The 19,158-nt window shown below is 36.8% G+C and overlaps 1 protein-coding gene across 1 annotated transcript in view; it reads right to left on the minus strand.

Annotated features, from left to right (window-relative positions):
• Positions 1–17,971, minus strand: part of MIA2 (MIA SH3 domain ER export factor 2) — an 88,363-nt gene extending 70,392 nt beyond the window's left edge. Inside the window, 4 exon segments of the mRNA XM_020916566.2 lie at positions 5,489–6,716; positions 12,910–12,996; positions 15,806–15,939; positions 17,651–17,971. Coding sequence (XP_020772225.2) covers positions 5,489–6,716; positions 12,910–12,996; positions 15,806–15,939; positions 17,651–17,765 — 1,564 coding nt within the window. The 5' untranslated portion in view covers positions 17,766–17,971.
• Between the last annotated feature and the right edge of the window lie 1,187 nt (positions 17,972–19,158).

A 19,158-nucleotide genomic window follows, 5' to 3' on the forward strand; every position in this document is an offset into this window, starting at 1 on the left:
GTCATTAATGTTTAGTCATTAAGTTGTGTCCAACTTTTATGATCCCATGGAATGTAGCCTGCCAGGCTTCTCTGTCCATGGGATTTTCCAGGCAAGACTATTGGAGCAGGTTGCCATTTCCTTCTTCAGGGGCTCTTCCGAACCCAGAGAGTGAACCCGACATGCATTGGCAAGCAGATTACAACTGAGCCATCTGGGAAGCCCTTAAAAAGGATTACCCTTCTCCAAAATTAAGAAAAAAATTTAATTTGAAATATGTGTGTTATAATTTTCCACACTTGTAACGTTGCACCATATATTTATGTGCATGCCATGTCACACAGCCATCAATTCAATCTTCAAATATAGTTTAAACTGATCACTTGATTCAATGAACTAATCAAACAGGATTTTTTTTTAAAAAAGGTTCTAACTAGTCCTAGCCTGAGGTATAGTAGTCAAGTAAATTGTGGAATTTATTTCTCAGTTACTTTTTAAGAAAAAGATAGAAAACTATCATTGCAGTCCTGAAAAACAGTATTAAAGAATAGTCCTAACTGAATTATTCAATATCTAACTTCGCTCTTTGAGTTATGAATGTAACATATCATTTTCATGCTGACACTTAGTTAGCATTGTTTAAAAGAAGAAAGTCCCCAGTGAGCAAACAGATATCTGTAATTTAATAATATCACATGTGGACATTAAAATTTAAAATCAACAATCAATTCAGGAGTCTGAATATAATTGGACCATTGTAAATACAGGATTCAAATAGTGATCTACAATGATGTTTAATGGCATAAGAGGAAAAAAGACTTATTCAACAATTGATTTCCCAAAATTTATGTGTGCCTAGATTGATTCTTTTTAAAATATTATCTGATAATGCACTTGAAATAAATATATGTAAAAAACCAAAAACTTCCTATATTATTTTCATATTTAATTACATTTCTGAGGTATTATTTTTACATGACTCAAACACAAGCCCTAGGATTTACATTAGAAGTCAAAGCAATCTTGAGAAAGAAGAACAGATCTGGAGGAATCATACTCCCTGACTTCAGCTTACACTACAAAGCTACAATCATGATAACAGTATGACACTGGAACAAAAATAGATACATGGATCAATGGAGTAGTCTAGAAAGCCCAGAAATAGGCCCACACACTTATGGTCAATTAATCTACAACAAAGTAGATAAGGATATACAATGCAGAAAAGATAGTTTCTTCAATAAGTGGTACAGGAAAAACTAGACAGCAACATGTAAAAGAATGCAATTAGAACATTCTCTAATACCATACACAAAAAATTTAAAGACCTAACTACAAGACTGGATACTATAAAACTCCTAGAGGAAAACAATGGTAGAACACTTTTTGATATAAATCACAGCAATATTTTGGGGAATCTGTCTCCTAGAGTAAAGAAAACAAAACCAAAAATAAATGGGACCTAATTAAAAATCTTTGCACAGCGAAAGAAACCATAAACAAAACAAAAAGACAGCCTATGAAATGGGAGAAAATATTTGCAAATGATGCTATGAACAAGGGATTGATTTCCAAAATATACAAACAGCTCATACAGGTCAATATCAAAAAAGCAAACAACTCAATCAAAAATGAGTGGAAGACCTAAACAGACATTTCTTCACATCGCTAATTATTAGAGAAATGTAAATCAAACCTACAGTAAGGTATCACACCAGTCAGAATGGCCATCATCAAAATGTCGACAAACAATGAATACTGAAGAGGGTGTGGAGAAAAGGAAAGCCTTCTGTACTCTGGTGGGAACATAAACTGGTGCAGCCACTTGGGAGAACAGCATGGAGGTCCCTTAAAAAACTAAAAATAGAACTTCCATAGGATCGAACAACCCCACACCTGGCCGTATACTGGGAGAAAACTACAATTTGAAAACATACATGCATTATTTACAATAGCCAAGACATGGAAGCAATCTAAATGTCTATCAACAGATGAACAGAAAAAGAAGATTGTATGTATTAAATACGTACAATGGACTACATGCCATAAAAAAGAATGAAATAATCCTATTTGCAGCATTGGATAGACCTAGAGATTATCATATTAGATTAAGTCAGGTATGACATAAAATATTATATGATATCACTTACATGTGGAATCTAGAAAAATTATACAAATGAACTTATTTACGAAACAGAAATAGACTCACAGACAGAAAACAAATTTATAGTTACCAAAGAGAAAGAAAGGGAGGGATAAATTAAGAATTTGGGATTAACATCTATATGCTACTGTATATATGGGCAGAGAAGGCAATGGCACCCCACCCCAGTACTGTTGCCTGGAAAATCCCATGGATGGAGGAGACTGGTGGGCTGCGGTCCATGGGGTCGCTAAGAGTCGGACACAACTGAGCAACTTCACTTTCATTTTTCACTTTCATGCATTGCAGAAGGAAATGGCAACCCACTCCAGTGTTCTTGCCTGGAGAATCCCAGGGATGGGGGAGCCTGGTGGGCTGCTGTCTGTGGGGTCGCACAGAGTCGGACACGACTGAAGCGACTTAGCAGCAGCAGCAGTATATAAAATAAACAACAAAGTCCTAATAATAGCACAGGAAACTATACTCAATATCTTATAATAACCTATAATTGAAAACAATCTGAAAAATAATATATATTCTTACGTATGTACTCATATATGTTCTTATATGTACATATATTGTTATATATAACTGAATCACTTTGCTGTATACCTGACATATTGTAAATACTTCAATTTTTTTAAAACATTTACATTAGATACAGTTATGACTTTCTTACAATTCTTAATAAATTAATAATGTTTTAATTCAAATAAAATAATTTTCTTTCATATTTAACTGTACTTGAAAAATTCATTATTTAAATAAGTTCAGTTGGAATCCTTTTGTAAAATAGCTATTAATATTGTAATATAAATAACTTATCTAATTAATTTATTTTGTAAATTCTTAGATCAGCAATATTGGCTTTTTGTCAATGTGTTATCTCAAGTCTCAGCTTTTCACAAATACTTATTCAAGATCAGTGGTTCATTTTTCATGTATTCTTTACAATTAAGTCCAGTTTTCACTTGTTATTCCCTAAAAGGATTAGTGAAATTATCTGAAAATATTGTCTATTTTAGCTATTTCTCCAATACCCAGAAAACAGACTCTGTGGCATTAACTGAATCCTTCCTTTAGTATTCTCTTTTTTAATAGCAAACTTTGCATTAGCCTAGTTTGCTTTTCATTTAGTTAATAGTGAAATGTTTTGAAATATTTGTAGAGTAAGGCATCTTTTTTCTGAACCTTAAAAGAATTTCTTAACACTTTTATAAAAATCCTTCAAAACTGGTTATAGTTGCATAAATGCACTGCTTGACTATTTACCAAGTTATTCTCCCAGCATCACTACATGAAATAAATTCTACTAAAATGATATTCAGAATGCCCTGAAGTTTCTATAAATAAGCTCTAAAATATTTTTATATATCTATAAAAATTTTTCGTCTATATTTCTGGGTTGATATTGCTTTGTTTTAGTCTCTCTTCTTTCCAGTTACTCTTATCTGCTTTTTCACAAATATCTCTTTAGGATCTAACAAGCTTAGAATAAAATGATTTCCTCTAGCCTTTGAAAATCTAGGTCTCTAATGTTTTCAATCATGAAAATCATCATAGCTACACCTTTCTTATTTAGAAAAGTGTTAGAGGTGGCTCAGATTGCAAAGAATCTGCCTGCAATGCAGGAGACCCAAGTTCGATCCCCGGGTCAGGAAGATCCCCTAGAGAAGGGAATGGCTACCCACTCCAGTATTCTTGCCTGGAGAATTCCATGAACAGAAGAGCCTAGCCGGCTACAGTCCACGGGGTCTCAAAGAGTCTGACATGACTGAGCGACAAATACTTTCACTTCACTTAGAATCTAAAGTCTATATTCTGGTTAGAGGATGTTGATCAAGGAAAGAACTCACATTTTGTAGAATATTAAGAAATAACATATAGTTTTTCTGGAAATTCAAGAAAATCAACTAGCTCCAAAGAAATGTGTTTCTTTCTGAGTTTGCATTATTGATCTCTTCTTGTGAAAGTTTTTCTGTCATTCTAAAGTTCAATTGTTTCTGTATTATTGGCCAATATTTGTTGAGTTTCTAATCTGTCCATCATAAAGACATCAGAATGGAGATGTGAGAAAGTCATGTTATATAACTCTACTTAAAATATAATCCACGTTTTTAATCATAGGAGTCACTGATGCCTGGACACCTAGAAGTCTCCTCTGCTACTCTGCCCTCTTCTGTTGTCCTCTATTGAGCTCCCAGAATTGAGAGACTTGAGGGAGAATGTGGAAAACGTTTTACATTGTTTTTGCTTGAGTTTCCATATTATCTTGCACACTTAAAGAACACCTTGTTATCACAGATCTTCTTAGGGGGGAGGTAAGGAACTATAGTTCTAGAATAAAATATAATTTAGAAACCAAGACTATTTTAAACTAATGAAAGGTGTTTTTAGAATAACCTAATAAGCAAAAATTATCACCTAACAGAACAGGAAGTCAATGGACATTATCTAAAATAGGTTAATCAAAGAAGAACAATATAAATATTTTATTTAGAAAATAGATAAATACTAAAATAAATTTTCTCTAAAAAATAAAAGAAATTATTATCCTTGGGAGAGAAGTGGAAGTAGAGATGGACAAAGGGAACAGAAATTGCTTTTGTTTAAAAAAAAAAAAGCCTTAGCACTACATATATTTTTAAACCTGTCTACATATAGCAGTTTGATTAAAACTTATTGTAAAATACCTAAAGATCTCCTTGAAAGATCCATATATATCCAATCATTTCTTGCCCCTTGAGATTTTATGATATTGAGATCTACTAAGGGCTTCCCTGTGGCTCAGACAGTAAAGAATCCACCTGCAATGTGGGAGACCTGGGTTTGAACCCTGAGTTGGGAAGATCCCCTGAAGAATGGAATGGCAACCCACTCCAGTATTCTTGCCTGCAGAATTCCATGAACAGAGGAGCCTGGCAGGCACCTGTCCATGGGGTCGCAAAGAGGTGCACATGACTGACTGACTTTCACTTCACTTCAAGATCTACTAAGTCCCAGAGCAAACCAGATATATTGATAAAAGGGTGATTGACAAGGTTGTTGCTGATTATTGTTTATTTAGAAAAACAAGGATTCCTGGATTTTTCATGTGATTTGTATTTATAAAAGTAGGCTCAGACCATAAAGAATCTGCCCATAATGCGGGAGACCCAGGTTCGACCCCTGGCTTGAGAAGATCCCCTGAAGAAGAAGAGAATCTCTACCCACTCCGGTATTCTGGCCTGGAGAATTCATGGACAGAGGAGCCTGGCGGGCTACAGTCCATGGCACCTCAAAAAGTGAGACACGACTGAGCAACTAGCAATTTCACTTTTTCCTATGTTTAAAAAAGAAATCACATTATAGATATTTTATACTAACCTGGCTGACTGTAATCACTTTTCAACATATCTTCTATATTATCTGTGGGGTACTTTTCAGCTGAAAATTCTTCTGTTTTATCATTTTCACCCATATTACTTTGATCCAGAGTCTGTTTGGGAAATGTCAATTCCATTTCCTTTGGAGTGTTCTGGAACCTCCAGCGATTGTCAAAATTATATAAGAGCTTTTTAAAATATGGGACAGTATCAGAATCGTCTGTTTTCTCTAAGACCCTTTCCTTGCCTATTTGATTTTCAGTTTTTGTAATTTTTATTAGTTTTATTTCTTGTTCCTTATGAGGGTCAAATTCACTTGTTGAAGGATGTCTGTGTTTATCTCCCACACCTCCTTCTTCATTTATTCCATCATCTGATATCATTTTATCTTCATTAGCATATGCAAAGCCTAGCATAGCAAAACCAAAATCAAACCAGCTTGGCTTGAGAATTGAGCTGTCATTAGTGATTATGTCTTCTTTTTCTGTTAATATTTCTGTACACGGAACAGTGGGTTCTTCCTCAGAGGATATGGAACTAGGAGCATCTTCTAAAGGTGGGTTGCTTTCTTTGGACAATAACTCAAGCTCTGTATCCTCACCTCCAAAACCCAAATAACTTGTAAATCTACCACCAAACCAACCAGTGTCTTGAGGACTGAAAATGTGCTCTGACTCAGACACTAGTTCAGACTGTTCCTTTGGCACTGAATCAAACTCTGATTCAAGTTCTTGCTTATGTTCTGTTTGGGGCTTACCACTGTTTAATTCCTCTGGGCCATTCCCATCTTCCACTGCTGTTTGTCTACTTCGAAATGAGCTTTCTTCTTGAGGTTCAATAACTGATTCAAAAGTCTTTTCTTCAGTTTGGTCCTTTCCGAATCCAAACCATTCTTTCACTTCAGGCACAGTTGAAGACAGTGGGACATGATCCCCTTCTGGAATAAGATACTGTTCCATACTTCCAGCTTCTGCTTCCCAATCTTCTGATTCACTAGTACTTCTGATATCTTTAGGAGCCTCTGAAGCTGGAAATAGGTCTTCAAACAAACTACCTTCAGAAGTTGAATAAAAGCCAGGTTCTATCTGAAAATCATTTTCATATACACTAGATTTGGGGTCATTATCTTCTTCATATGGATACATATTTTCACTATTATCACTGTTTAACTCACTAGCTTCATTTTCAAATACGTAGTTTATTCCAAGAAGACAGAAAAAGTCAGATTCCTGAAAGGAAAAAAATATATATGATTGACATTAATATACTGAAACTCCTTGTTTGTCCAAAATCATTCCAAATGAGTGTCATTTTCCCAAGGCCACACAACTAGCTCAATAGCTGAGCAAAAACTCCTAATCACAAACATCTGTATCCTAACTGACTTTTCAGGGTTAGTGATAAAAACCTCAGTGAGATCCACTTGCATTAGGATTTGTGATCAAATAGTTGAAGAACTTTAGAAGAAAAGGTAATCCAGCATTGAGTATATTCTGCGAAGAAACTCTAATGAAAAGGCATACATGGACACAATCTTGCTCCTTGTAAGGGTACAATGAATGGCCATTTGGAGCTGTGCAGTGGTTTCAGACCGGAACTTACAGCAGATGATCACAGCTCAGAAAAACCAGATTCTAAAGCATGATGGCCTGATTAGAAGCTACACTAAAACATTCAGGCTTCTTTAACGGAGTTACTGTAAGCAGCCAATGGAGACAGGGATCCCCTTGCTTATCTCACAGAACAACCAAATTTTCAAGAATAAAATGATAAAAGCTATTTTTTTTTATCTGAAGGTATGAGACACTGATATGCACTGCTGTTTGGTAATCACCATTATAAAATGAGAATAAAACTCAGAATTTTAAAAAAAATAAACTTCAGAATTGCAATTTCTACAGTATAATTTTGGCACTGCAACACTGTGATTAATAGACGTTGGAGCCAAACTATGGATTGAAATCTTTTTTTTTTTTTCATTTATTTTTATTACTTGGAGGCTAATTACTTTACAATATATTGTAGTGGTTTTTGCCATACCTTGACATGAATCAGCCATGGATTTACATGTGTTCCCCATCCCGATCCCCCCTCCCGCCTCCCTCCCCATCCCATCCCTCTGGGTCTTCCCAGTGCACCAGCCCTGAGCACTTGTCTCATACATCCAACCTGGGCTGGTGATCTGTTTCACCCTTGGATTGAAATCTTAATCCTGCTGTTTACTAGCTCTGTGACCTTGGGTGAATTAGATGACCTTTCTATGCCTCAGCCTCTTCGTTTGCAAAATGAGAAAAATAATAACTTATAGGGCTGTTGTGAAAAGATTAAATGAATAAAGTACTTAAAATAGAAACTATCCCTAGTAAATACTAGTCTAATGTAGCCCAAGGTTATACTACCCTAGATGAGCCAGTCGTGCAAGGATAAAAAGGCCCATTCCCTTGCCTCTATTCAGAACAAATCTGAAAAGTCATCTCAGCTTCTAAGTTCCTTATAGAATCACCTGAAATCATTGCTGCAACTGCATTATAGTTCAACTTCTCTGTCTGTCCAATCCTGCTTTTTCTGGTGTTTCTTTACAAGTGCTATTCCCAAGAGTACTCCCCAGTACCCTTCTTGGATGCCAAAGTCCATCTATTTCGCAAGGGACTTGACCTAAGAATTTGGCATATAGGCCTCCTATATGCCTAGAATGTCAACCTTCTAGGAATCAGCGAACTAAAATGGACTGGAATGGGTGAATTTAACTCAGATGATCATTATATCTACTACTGTGGGCAGGAATCCCTTAGAAGAAATGGAGTAGCCATCATGGTCAACAAAAGAGTCTGAAATGCAGTACTTGGATGCAATCTCAGAAATGACATAATGATCTCTGTTCGTTTCCAAGGCAAACCATTCAATATCACGGTAATCCAAGCCTATGCCCCAACCAGTAATGCTGAAGAAGCTGAAGTTGAATGGTTCTATGAAGACCTACAAGACCTTTTAGAACTAACACCAAAAAAAAGACATCCTTTTCATTATAGGGGACTGGAATGCAAAAGTAGGAAGTCAAGAAACACCTGGAGTAACAGGCAAATTTGGCCTTGGAGTACAGAATGAAGCAGGGCAAAGGTTAATAGAGTCTTGCCAAGAGAACACACTGGTCATAGCAAACACCCTCTTCCAACAACACAAGAGAAGACTCTACACATGGACATCACCAGATGGTCAACACCAGATTGATTATATTGTTTGCAGCCAAAGATGGAGAAGCTCTATACAGTCAGCAAAAACAAGACCAGGAGCTGACTGTGGCTCAGATCATGAACTCCTTATTGCCAAATTCAGAATTAAATTGAAGAAAGTAGGGAAAACCACTAGACCATTCAGGTATGACCTAAATCAAATCCCTTATGACCATACAGTAGAAGTGAGAAATAGACTTAAGGGACTAGATCTGATAGACAGAGTGCCTGATGAACCATGGACGGAAGTCCATGACACTGTACAGGAGACAGGGATTAAGACCATCCCCATGGAAAAGAAATGCAAAAGGGCAAAATGGTTGTCTGAGGAGGCCTTACAAATAGCTTCTTCTTACAAAGAAGAGACTCAAAAAGCAAAGGAGAAAAGGAAAGATATTCCCATTTGAATGCAGAGTTCCAAAGAATAGCAAGGAGAGATAAGAAAGCATTCCTCAGTGATCAATGCAAAGAAACAGAGGAAAACAACAGAATGGGAAAGACTAGAGATCTCTTCAAGAAAATTAGAGATACCAAGGGAAATTTTCTTGCAAAGATGGGCACAATAAAGGACAGAAATTGTATGGACCTAACAGAAGCAGAAGATATTAAGAGGTGGCAAGAATACAAAGAAGAACTGTACAAAAAAGATCTTCACGACCCAGATAATCACAGTGGTGTGATCACTCACCTAGAACAAGACATCCTGGAATGTGAAGTCAGGTGGGCCTTATTTTTTTTTTTTTCAGGTGGGCCTTAGAAAGCATCACTACGAACAAAGCTATTGGAGGTGATGGAATTCCAGCTGAGCTGGAATGATGATGCTGTGATGATGATGTGAAAGTGCTGTACTCAATATGCCAGAAAATTTGGAAAACTCAGCAGTGGCCACATCAGTTTTCATTCCAATCCCTAAGAAAGGCAATGCCAAAGAATGCTCAAACTACTGCACAATTGCACTCATCTCACATGCTAGTAAAGTAATGCTCAAAATTGTCCAAGCCAGGCTTCAGCAATACGTGAACCGTGAACTTCCAGATGTTCAAGCTGGTTTTAGAAAAGACGGAGGAACCAGAGATCAAATTGCCAACATCTGCTGGATCATCGAAAAAGCAAGAAAGTTCCAGAAAAACATCTATTTCTGCTTTATTGACTATGCCAAAGCCTTTGACTGTGTGGATCACAATAAACTGGAAAATTCTGAAAGTGATGGGAATACCAGACCACCTGACCTAACTCTTGAGAAACCTGTATGTAGGTCAGGAAGCAACAGTTAGAACTGGACATGGAACAACAGACTGGTTCCAAATAGGAAAAGGAGTACGGCAAGGCTGTATATTGTCACCCTGCTTATTTAACTTATATGCAGAGTACATCATGAAAAACGCTGGGCTGGAGGAAGCACAAGCTGGAATCAAGATTGCTGAGAGAAATATCAATAACCTCAGATATGCAGGTGACACCACCCTTATGGCAGAAAGTGAAGAGGAACTAAAAAGCCTCTTGATGAAAGTGAAAGAGGAGAGTGAAAAAGTTGGCTTAAAGCTCAACATTCAGAAAACTAAGATCATGGCATCTGGTCCCATCACTTCATGGGAAATAGATGGGGAAACAGTGGAAGCAGTGTCAGACTTTACTTTTTTGGGCTCCAAAATCACTGCAGATGGTGAAGGCAGCCATGAAATTAAAAGACACTTACTCCTTGGAAGGAAAGTTATGACCAACCTGGATAGCATATTAAAAAGCAGAGACATTACTTTGTCAACAAAGGTCCATCTAGTCAAGGTTGTGGTTTTTCCAGTGGTCATGTATGGATGTGAGAGTTGGACTGTGAAGAAAGCTGAGCACCGAAAAATTGATGCTTTTGAACTGTGGTGTTGGAGAAGACTTGAGAGTCCCTTGGACTGCAAGGAGATCCAACCAGTCCATCCTCAAGGAGATCAGTCCTGGGTGTTCATTGGAAGGACTGAGGTTGAAGCTGAAACTCCAATACTTTGGCCACCTCATGCAAAGAGTTGACTCATTGGAAAAGACCCTGATGCTGGGAGGGATTGGGAGAAGGAGGAGCAGGCGGTGACAGAGGATGAGATGGCTGGATGGCATCACCAACTCGATGGACATGAGTTTGAGTAAACTCCGGGAGTTTTTGATGGACAGGGAGGCCTGGCGTGCTGTGATTCATGGGGTCGCAAAGAGTTGGACACAACTGAGGGCGACTGAACTGACTGAACTGATATGCCTACTATGTGCTCTGCTCTGTGCCAAGTACTGAAATTCTACAGTAAATGATAGAAACAATAAATAATAGATTGTGATAAGTGCTATGCAGGAAATAAATAGGAAGTTGTGGTTGAGAAGCATTAATTCCTTTAGAATCATCATGGAAGAGCTCTCTGAGGCACTGATGTTTACGCTGCGACCTACAGCTTGAGGATTAAACAATAACAGATACAACTTAATGACTAAACAACAACAACAAAAGGATAAGGAGGGACTAACCAGGTGGAGAACTTAGGGAAAGCATTCCAAACAAAGGGAATGACCTATTTGGGTTTCTGGGCAGGGAAAGGGCTTGGCATGGTCGAAGAACAGTCAATAGACCAGCATGGCTAGGAGCATAGTGGGGGCCAGAAGAAGGGCATAAGACAGGGTCAGCAGAGGGCAGGAACAGAGCCAGGTAAGGAGTCAGGGCTTGATTCCAGATTCAACGCAAAGCCATTCAAAGGCTTTAAACCAAGTGAATGACAAGATCTGATTTTTTGGATTTTGATTCATGACTATAAGATTCATGGCTGTTTAGAGAATGAATTGGAAGAGGGCAAAAGTAAAGGTAAAAAGACCAGTTAGAAACCTACTACAGGTTCTACTCAGGAGGTAATTATGCTTTGAGTCAGAGCTATAGGGAGAGTAAAAATGAAGAGAAAACAGATAGATATATTTTGGAGACAGAAGTGGCAGGACCAATAGTTACACAGTGAATAGACAGTTAATCCCAGAATTTGTGCTGGGAAAGAGCCGGATAATAGACAGTTTACTTAACCAGGCAGAACTGACTTCACACTGACCTCATTTAAGGTAAACTGGCTTAACCTGCATGTGTGTGTGCTAAGTCGCTTCAGTTGTGTCTGACTCTTTGTGATCCTATGGACCGTAGCCTGCCAGGCTCCTCTGTCCGTGGGATTTTCCAGGCAAGAATTCTGGAGTGGGTGGCCATACTCTCCTCCAGAGGATCTTGCTGATCCAGGGATCGAACTCAGAATCTGAATTAAATGTGCTAGTCAAATTCACGTATTGAAGAGTCACCTTCTGATTCCCTTTCTCATTATCAAGCCCAGCATTATCAAACTCAGTCGAAGCTCCAACAGCAAAAGAAGTTTATAGATTGGAGACCTAGAGAGTATGATGGGAGATAAACTCTGTCTCAGGAGGACAATAACATTAGAAATAATATCTAACATTTACATAGCATTTAGTAAATGCTGTTTTATGTGCTTTCATATGCTCTTTTTTCCTCAGTACGTTTATGAGGTAAGTTTATAATCATCATCCTCATTTCACAAATGAGAAAAAAGGCAGAAAGATCACATAACAACTCAGTGGCTAAGTCAGGCTTTGAACCCAGCCCATCTCCAGAATTTATGCTCTAAACTACTATATTCTACTGCCTGCTAATTTTTCAGTAAGCAAAATCTTTGTCATTAACCCTGTCTTACCTGATTTTATTCACATAGTCAAACTATTCCTAGCGTGAGTTCTTAAGACTATTTTATGTATCCACTCTATAAGATGTATAACCAATAGGCACTTACACCACAGAAAACTGTGTTAATCAAGAAATTTTAAATTCAACTAATAACCGATAAGGGAATGGCAACCCAGTCCAATATTCTTGCCTTGAGAATTCCATGGACAGAGAATCCTGGTGGGCTACTGTCCAAAGAGGTCACAAAGAGTCAGACATGAATGAATGACTAATACACACACACACACACACACACACACACACACACACACAGAGAACAACTATACTCCAATATCAATTAATTAAAAAATAAATTAAATTAAATAAAGAATACATTCATTAAAAGGAGAAAGAAGAAACAGAAAATGGGTAATTCTTGTTAGAGAAAAAATACATAAATTTACTTTTAAAAAATAAATCAGTTCAATTAACAACCAAAATCTGTTTACTCACTTTTGTTGGTATTTGAACTTCCTCAGATATGAATACTTGTTCAATCTGGACTGCATCTCTGGGAAAATATCCAAAGTCCTTTCCTTTCTATCAAAATGAAGAATAAATGTTAACAAGAGTGATCAAAGCAATAGCTATTGAGTCTAATTTTGTTCCATGTGCTTGACTTTCATGTATTTCAAATCACAATATTTATTGGTTTTCATTTACTATCTAAAAGAAAGTCCAATTAAATCATATTCCGTTCGCTACTCAACAGAACAGGGTTAATTTGAGGGAACAAAGAGGTAAGCTATAAAATGGCACTTTTTTAGATTTCAGAGGGAAAACCACTCATTTTCTTCCTTTTTTTTGTTCTTAATGACCTTTCTTGCCTAGTGGACCACAGATTTATACTAATAAACCTGGAATATGAAAAAACAAGGGAATGGTGACAGTATCCAAGCTAGATGGAGCTGTGACATATTCAGCATTTTCAGGATGTCAAAATAAGATAAGATGTTTAAACTCTGAAGGGCCAAGATGGATTCATCAAGATAGTAAAGATCTACGAGTCCTCCAGAGGGGATTGGGTTCCATTCAACTGCTGTACCTTGGTGACAGAGGTCCTCTCAATCTTATTTAAGTGCCTTCAAGATGTCCCCCAAGAGTGAAGGCTTCACATGGCCACTCTCAGTCCATTTCCTACCCCTGTCCAAGTTTAAAGAGTGTATTTCTTTTGGCCCTTTGATTTAGCACCATTACACCTCAATTCTGATTTTTCCAGCTCTTCAGTTGCTGCAACTATTTGAAAACTGACAAAGCGAACTCCACAATGTGGCTTCTTTTCTATGGTGGTAAAACCTGGTTTGCAGGGTCTTAGTTCTTTAATGAGGGATTGAACCCAGGCCCTCAGCAACAAAAGCCCAGAGTCTTAATCACACAGTGTGGATTCTTTTAATTTTATTTATTTACTTATTTTTGGCTGTGCTATGTCTTTGTTGCCATGCAGGCTTTTCTCTAGTTGCATCGAGCAGGGCCTATTGTCCAGTCGCAGTGTGCAGGCCTCTCATCTCAGTGGCTTCTCTTGTTGCAGGGCATGGGCTCGAGGGCACATGGGCTTCGGGAGTCGTGGCATGTGGTCTCAGAGGTTGTGACTCCCAGGCTCCAGAGTGCAGGTTCAGTAACTGTGGCCCACAGTTTCAGTGGCTTCGCAGCATTGGGATCTTCCCAGAGCAAGGATCAAACCTGTGTCTCCTGCACTGGTAGGTGGATTCCTTACCGCTGAGACACCAGGGAAGCCCACAGTGTGGCTGCTTAAATGGCTATCTGCCTGGACTAGACACCTAAAGCATAAAATTAAGTGTGCTTGAAACTTCACCCTGGCTCCACACATTACATGTTGCTTTGTGTGAACTATCATTTTCACACATAGTAGACAAGAAAGAAAGACGGAGAAGGCAATGGCACCCCACTTCAATATTCTTGCCTGGAAAATCCCATTGATGGAGGAGCCTGGTAGGCTGTGGTCCATGGGGTTTGCTAAGAGTCAGACACAACTGAACAACTTCACTTTCACTTTTCACTTTCATGCATTGGAGAAGGAAATGGCAACCCACTCCAGTGTTTTTGCCTGGAGAATCCCAGGGATGGAGGAGCCTGGTGAGCTGCCATCTATGGGGTTGCAGAGTCAGACACGACTGAAGTGACTTAGCAGCAGTAGCAGCAGACAAGAAAGAATGCTTTCTTTTCTTCTTATGATACCTACTGTTTAATTTTTCTTATAGTTGCATTAGATACCTCCAGTGCATTCAAGTCAGAGAAATAGTATGTTTAAAGAACCATAAGCAGTAAGAAGTCTTGGGAGCTGCAAAGTCCAGGTAAACCATTCTGGTCAATGATGTCTGAGGTTCAGTCATATAGCCTCTAATGCTAAGAAGCAGGATTGACCCACATAGAATCTGCACCTTCAAATAAAGATCAGAGGCTTCCCATGTAGATGCTATACAACGAAGAGATCTTATGCATATGCTATATGGAAATGATGTATGTATAGTTTGGTCATGCTTGCTCAGCTTGGGAATAAAATCATGTGTCATGGTATGTTTTCATTCTTAAACATAATGATATAAACTTAGATACCAATCTATTTTCAACTGAAAATATTAATCATTAATTTTTCTACATTATGCATTCAGAAAGATGATTCAGAAGCCTAGGAATTTCAGTGTAATAGGACTTTGGGCCGAATAAAAGTATCTCAGCTATTCTTTTTTTCCATGAAGAATTAATATATCTCATTTCCTTAGGCTACTAATCTTTCAGAGGACCTCTTCAATAGCAACTCAGACCTTTATTTGCTCAGAAAGACATGTCTTTTTTATTTTTCTGGCCAAGTGAGATCTCAGTTTTCCCAGTTAGGAAATGGAACTGCACCTTTGGCAGTGAAAGGTGATATCATGGAGCTCTAACCACTGGACTGCCAGGGAAGCCCCAAGACATGTCTTTTAATCTGATTAACTAAAACTTCCCAGTCTCTCCTAAACCTTGGTAGCACCAAGGGATGGCTGGGCTTACCTAGTCACCTGATAACCTCCATCAGTACCTCTAAAGTCTCTCCAAACAAATATAAGAGTTAAGTTAAAAAACTATGCATTTTATGTAAAATAACTTCAAGGCACTCTTAAGCCTTCATCTCAGATTGGCTTCCCCAAAGCTACTTTTATAGAAATTCTGGAACCAACAGTGAACATGTCCATGTTGTTTGTTTAAATACATCAAAAGTTATACATATATATATATATACATATATATAGTACTTTGGAATGTTTAAAGTTCTTTTAGAGATGAAAACGAGGCTTCTTTGTGCAAGCTGGTCATTTATTCTGTATTCGATTTTTTAAGGTTAGATACTTACACTTCCTGCCCACAAGTCTTCCCTTTTTCCTGAGAGTTTAACGTAAACTGATATCTCTTCTCCCTTAGTGAAGTTCAGGTATCGACAGTCAGGTCCTCTGTAATCTCTTAAGGCTGAGACTCTGCTTATTAAAGCTATGTAACATGCAAAGTAGAGAAGGGAAGGAAAAGATAATTAGTTTTCTTCCTAGCACCTACTCTACTCCAGGCATCATGATAAGCTCTTTCATACCTTTTATCATTGTTATTATTAAATTCTCAAAACAGCCTATGAGGTAAATAATCTCATCTCAGACTAACAAATGAGCCTTTAATTAAGTCTCAAAGAGATGGTCACACACCTGATAAATAGTGGAGCCAGATCTGAACTGACTTTCTTTTCACTGCAACATCCACTTTCTATATTCTGAGCTTTTCTTTGTTTTTCCCTAAACCTTTGTAGAAATCCATCAGTCTCTCTTAATGGACAACTCATATCCTACTTCTTATATGAGATATCCCTAATTGGTCCAGCCTACTCTGCCCCTTCTCTGAATTTCAAAATCACCTATTATTCTTATGTTATACCCCTATCTACTATTTCATATTGACCTGTCTTATCATCATTTACTAGAATGAAAATCCCTGGAGGAAGAGAAACTTATCTTACATTTTATTTTATTCTGCTTAGATACACATCCCTCATCTTGCAGACCCAGCACATAACAGACCCTTAGTAACTATGAACGATTATATCCCCATATGCTAGATTTAGCCCTTCAACATGTAAAGTAACATACATATCATATTAACTATTATAATTATACTGACATATGTAAAACATTTTGATTAAGTTGTGCAATTAAAGTTAAAATAACTTTTATCGATTACTATAAATGTGAATGTTCTGTTTACATGATATGTGCCTAACCCTAAGGCAACTAAAATGAGGCTGTAAAGAAAGAAAAAAAAATTGTTTTAATTATTGTTATATAATTAGAAAATAATATAATTATATAATGGTTATATAATAACATTATTATTATCATCTAGTAAACATTCTCTCTATATTTAATTACATATCCAAATTATTAAGGAAAATGTTTACACATAAAAATTTACTTTTAAATTATTTATGTTAATACTAATAATATTTTATATTTTTAATTTCCATGTTGCAAATTAGAAATACTTCTCACATACTGGAGGGACAGAAGGTTCAAAGCAATTCTAATATATTGGGATGAAGATGCTATTCGTTCTGTACCATAATAAGTTCTTAAAGAACAAAATGAAAATTAATTTATCATTGTAGAAGAAAGCTTAATATTCAAAGACTTAAATAAAATTTTCAACTCCTAAAATTGATTTCATTATTTTACATAATAAATTATGCAAAAATGATTAATGTTTGATAAAGTTTTAGACAATAAATCATGATGGTATGAAATAAAAACAGTCTTAGAAAACTCATGAGAGTCAGAAACTTCTGATTGTGAAACAGAAACTAAAAAATGTAAGAGCTTCATAAAAATAGCTATCAAATGGCTTGTTTTTTTAATACAAATCATTTACATTTATCTTAAAAAGTAGTAAAAGTGCTAGTTTGTTTTAGAAAGCTGGATTAATATCCTTATATTTTCTGATATATTTATATATAAGGTTATCCTTACTCCTTTATATTTACATTAAAAACTATCACAAAATGTTTTGCTTCTAACATGTCCTTTTTATAGTGGACTACACCTTATAACTACAAATATTTCCCAATGATATTAATGTTCATTTTTTATCATACATGTCCACAATAACATTTTATATCATTTCAGAGCTTTAGTTTAAGAGGAAAAAAAGAAAAGCAACTTACTTTCACATTCCAAGTCACCACATTTTTTTAAGTCTGCCAGCAGTTGTGTGCTCTCCAAACACTTTGTCAGAGAAATAACCAAAAGGAAGATCCTGTGAACTTTAAGATCCGCCATGCTAAAATAAGCAGGAATCCCAAACAAGGTTTAAATCGATCGTTTAGGCAGTATTTATGCCAGCCAAAACAGGAGATAACCCAGCCTATTTTCTAAATGTAAGAGGGAAAGGTTTGAGGTTTTTCAACCTCTTAACTACTTTTTTCTATCGGTGTTTAGGCTTAACTTGAGGGACAAACACTCTCTGTTCTCAATCTTCAGTATCTGCAGTGTCAGGTATCCAGATTATACATAAGGGTTTAATAATTAACAGGGATTTTTAGCTGGAGTCATGTCTTATAAAGCCAGCCCATGGAAAATTCTCTTGCTTAAAGGCACCTTGTGTTTCACAGAACAATTCTTAAATGACCTCCACAAAAGATAGTTTATCTCTTTCTGTTACAGTCTTCGGGTAGATCAGTAAATAAGTACATAGTATTTGCTGCATGTAAATACCAGTGTCAGGGAAGATATAGCTAAATGTAGAAGCAATAATAATTTATATTAAAAGCATGGTTCAGGATTATCATGATGAAAGTTATTTTTAAAAAATCCCACTTTCATATTATAACAACCTTCCGTGTTACTCTGAGGTTGAAACTTGTATTCAGTTAAGATAGTTAAAATGTATTAAGTACTTATTAAGATTCAGGTACTATCTTAAACAATTACACAATCTGATTTTACTTTCACATCAACTGTCTAAATAGGTGATATTATCATCCCTATTCTTGCATTATGAGGAAACTGAGGTACATGCAGATGGGTTAACTCACTTGCCCAACGTCACATAGTGCATGGAGAAGAAATTTAAACCTAGGTCCTGTGACTCATCCTTCTCACAACCACAGAAAGATGTCTACTCCATCTGCAAGAATACCATTCCAGAAACAGAAGGCAGTTTCATACAACACATACATACAGTGTCATTTCATGTATTTAAAATCATATATGTATTTCTGTATGTAGAAGGGGAACGAGAGAGAGGTCTGAAAGACTCCTCCCCCATATGGTGGGAATATATGGTTTGAGTTCCAGTTGTTTTCACTTTCCTCTTTGTACTTTCTATATTGTTTAACTTTCTTCTTAAGAATAAGTAAGCATATATCATTTTTAAATAACAGGAAGGTTATGGAAATTAAATTACTTGAATGACTTGTCTAGTCACTAAGTCACATCTGACTCTTTTTATGACCCCATGGAGTGTAGCCCTCCACGCTCCTTTGTCCATGGCATTTCCCAGGTACAAATACTGGAGTAGGTGGCCATTTCTTTCTCCAAATTGAATGATATTGTCCCTTAAAGGAGATCAAATCCCTATATTGGGAATTTTTGTGTAACACACTAGGTCAAAGTAGACTTTTGGAAACTAAGCTTGTCCTGTTTCAATCTTAGGGAAATATTTTTCTTAGTC

This window comes from Odocoileus virginianus, chromosome 16 (assembly GCF_023699985.2).
Source record: "Odocoileus virginianus isolate 20LAN1187 ecotype Illinois chromosome 16, Ovbor_1.2, whole genome shotgun sequence".
Taxonomy (NCBI): domain Eukaryota; kingdom Metazoa; phylum Chordata; class Mammalia; order Artiodactyla; family Cervidae; genus Odocoileus; species Odocoileus virginianus.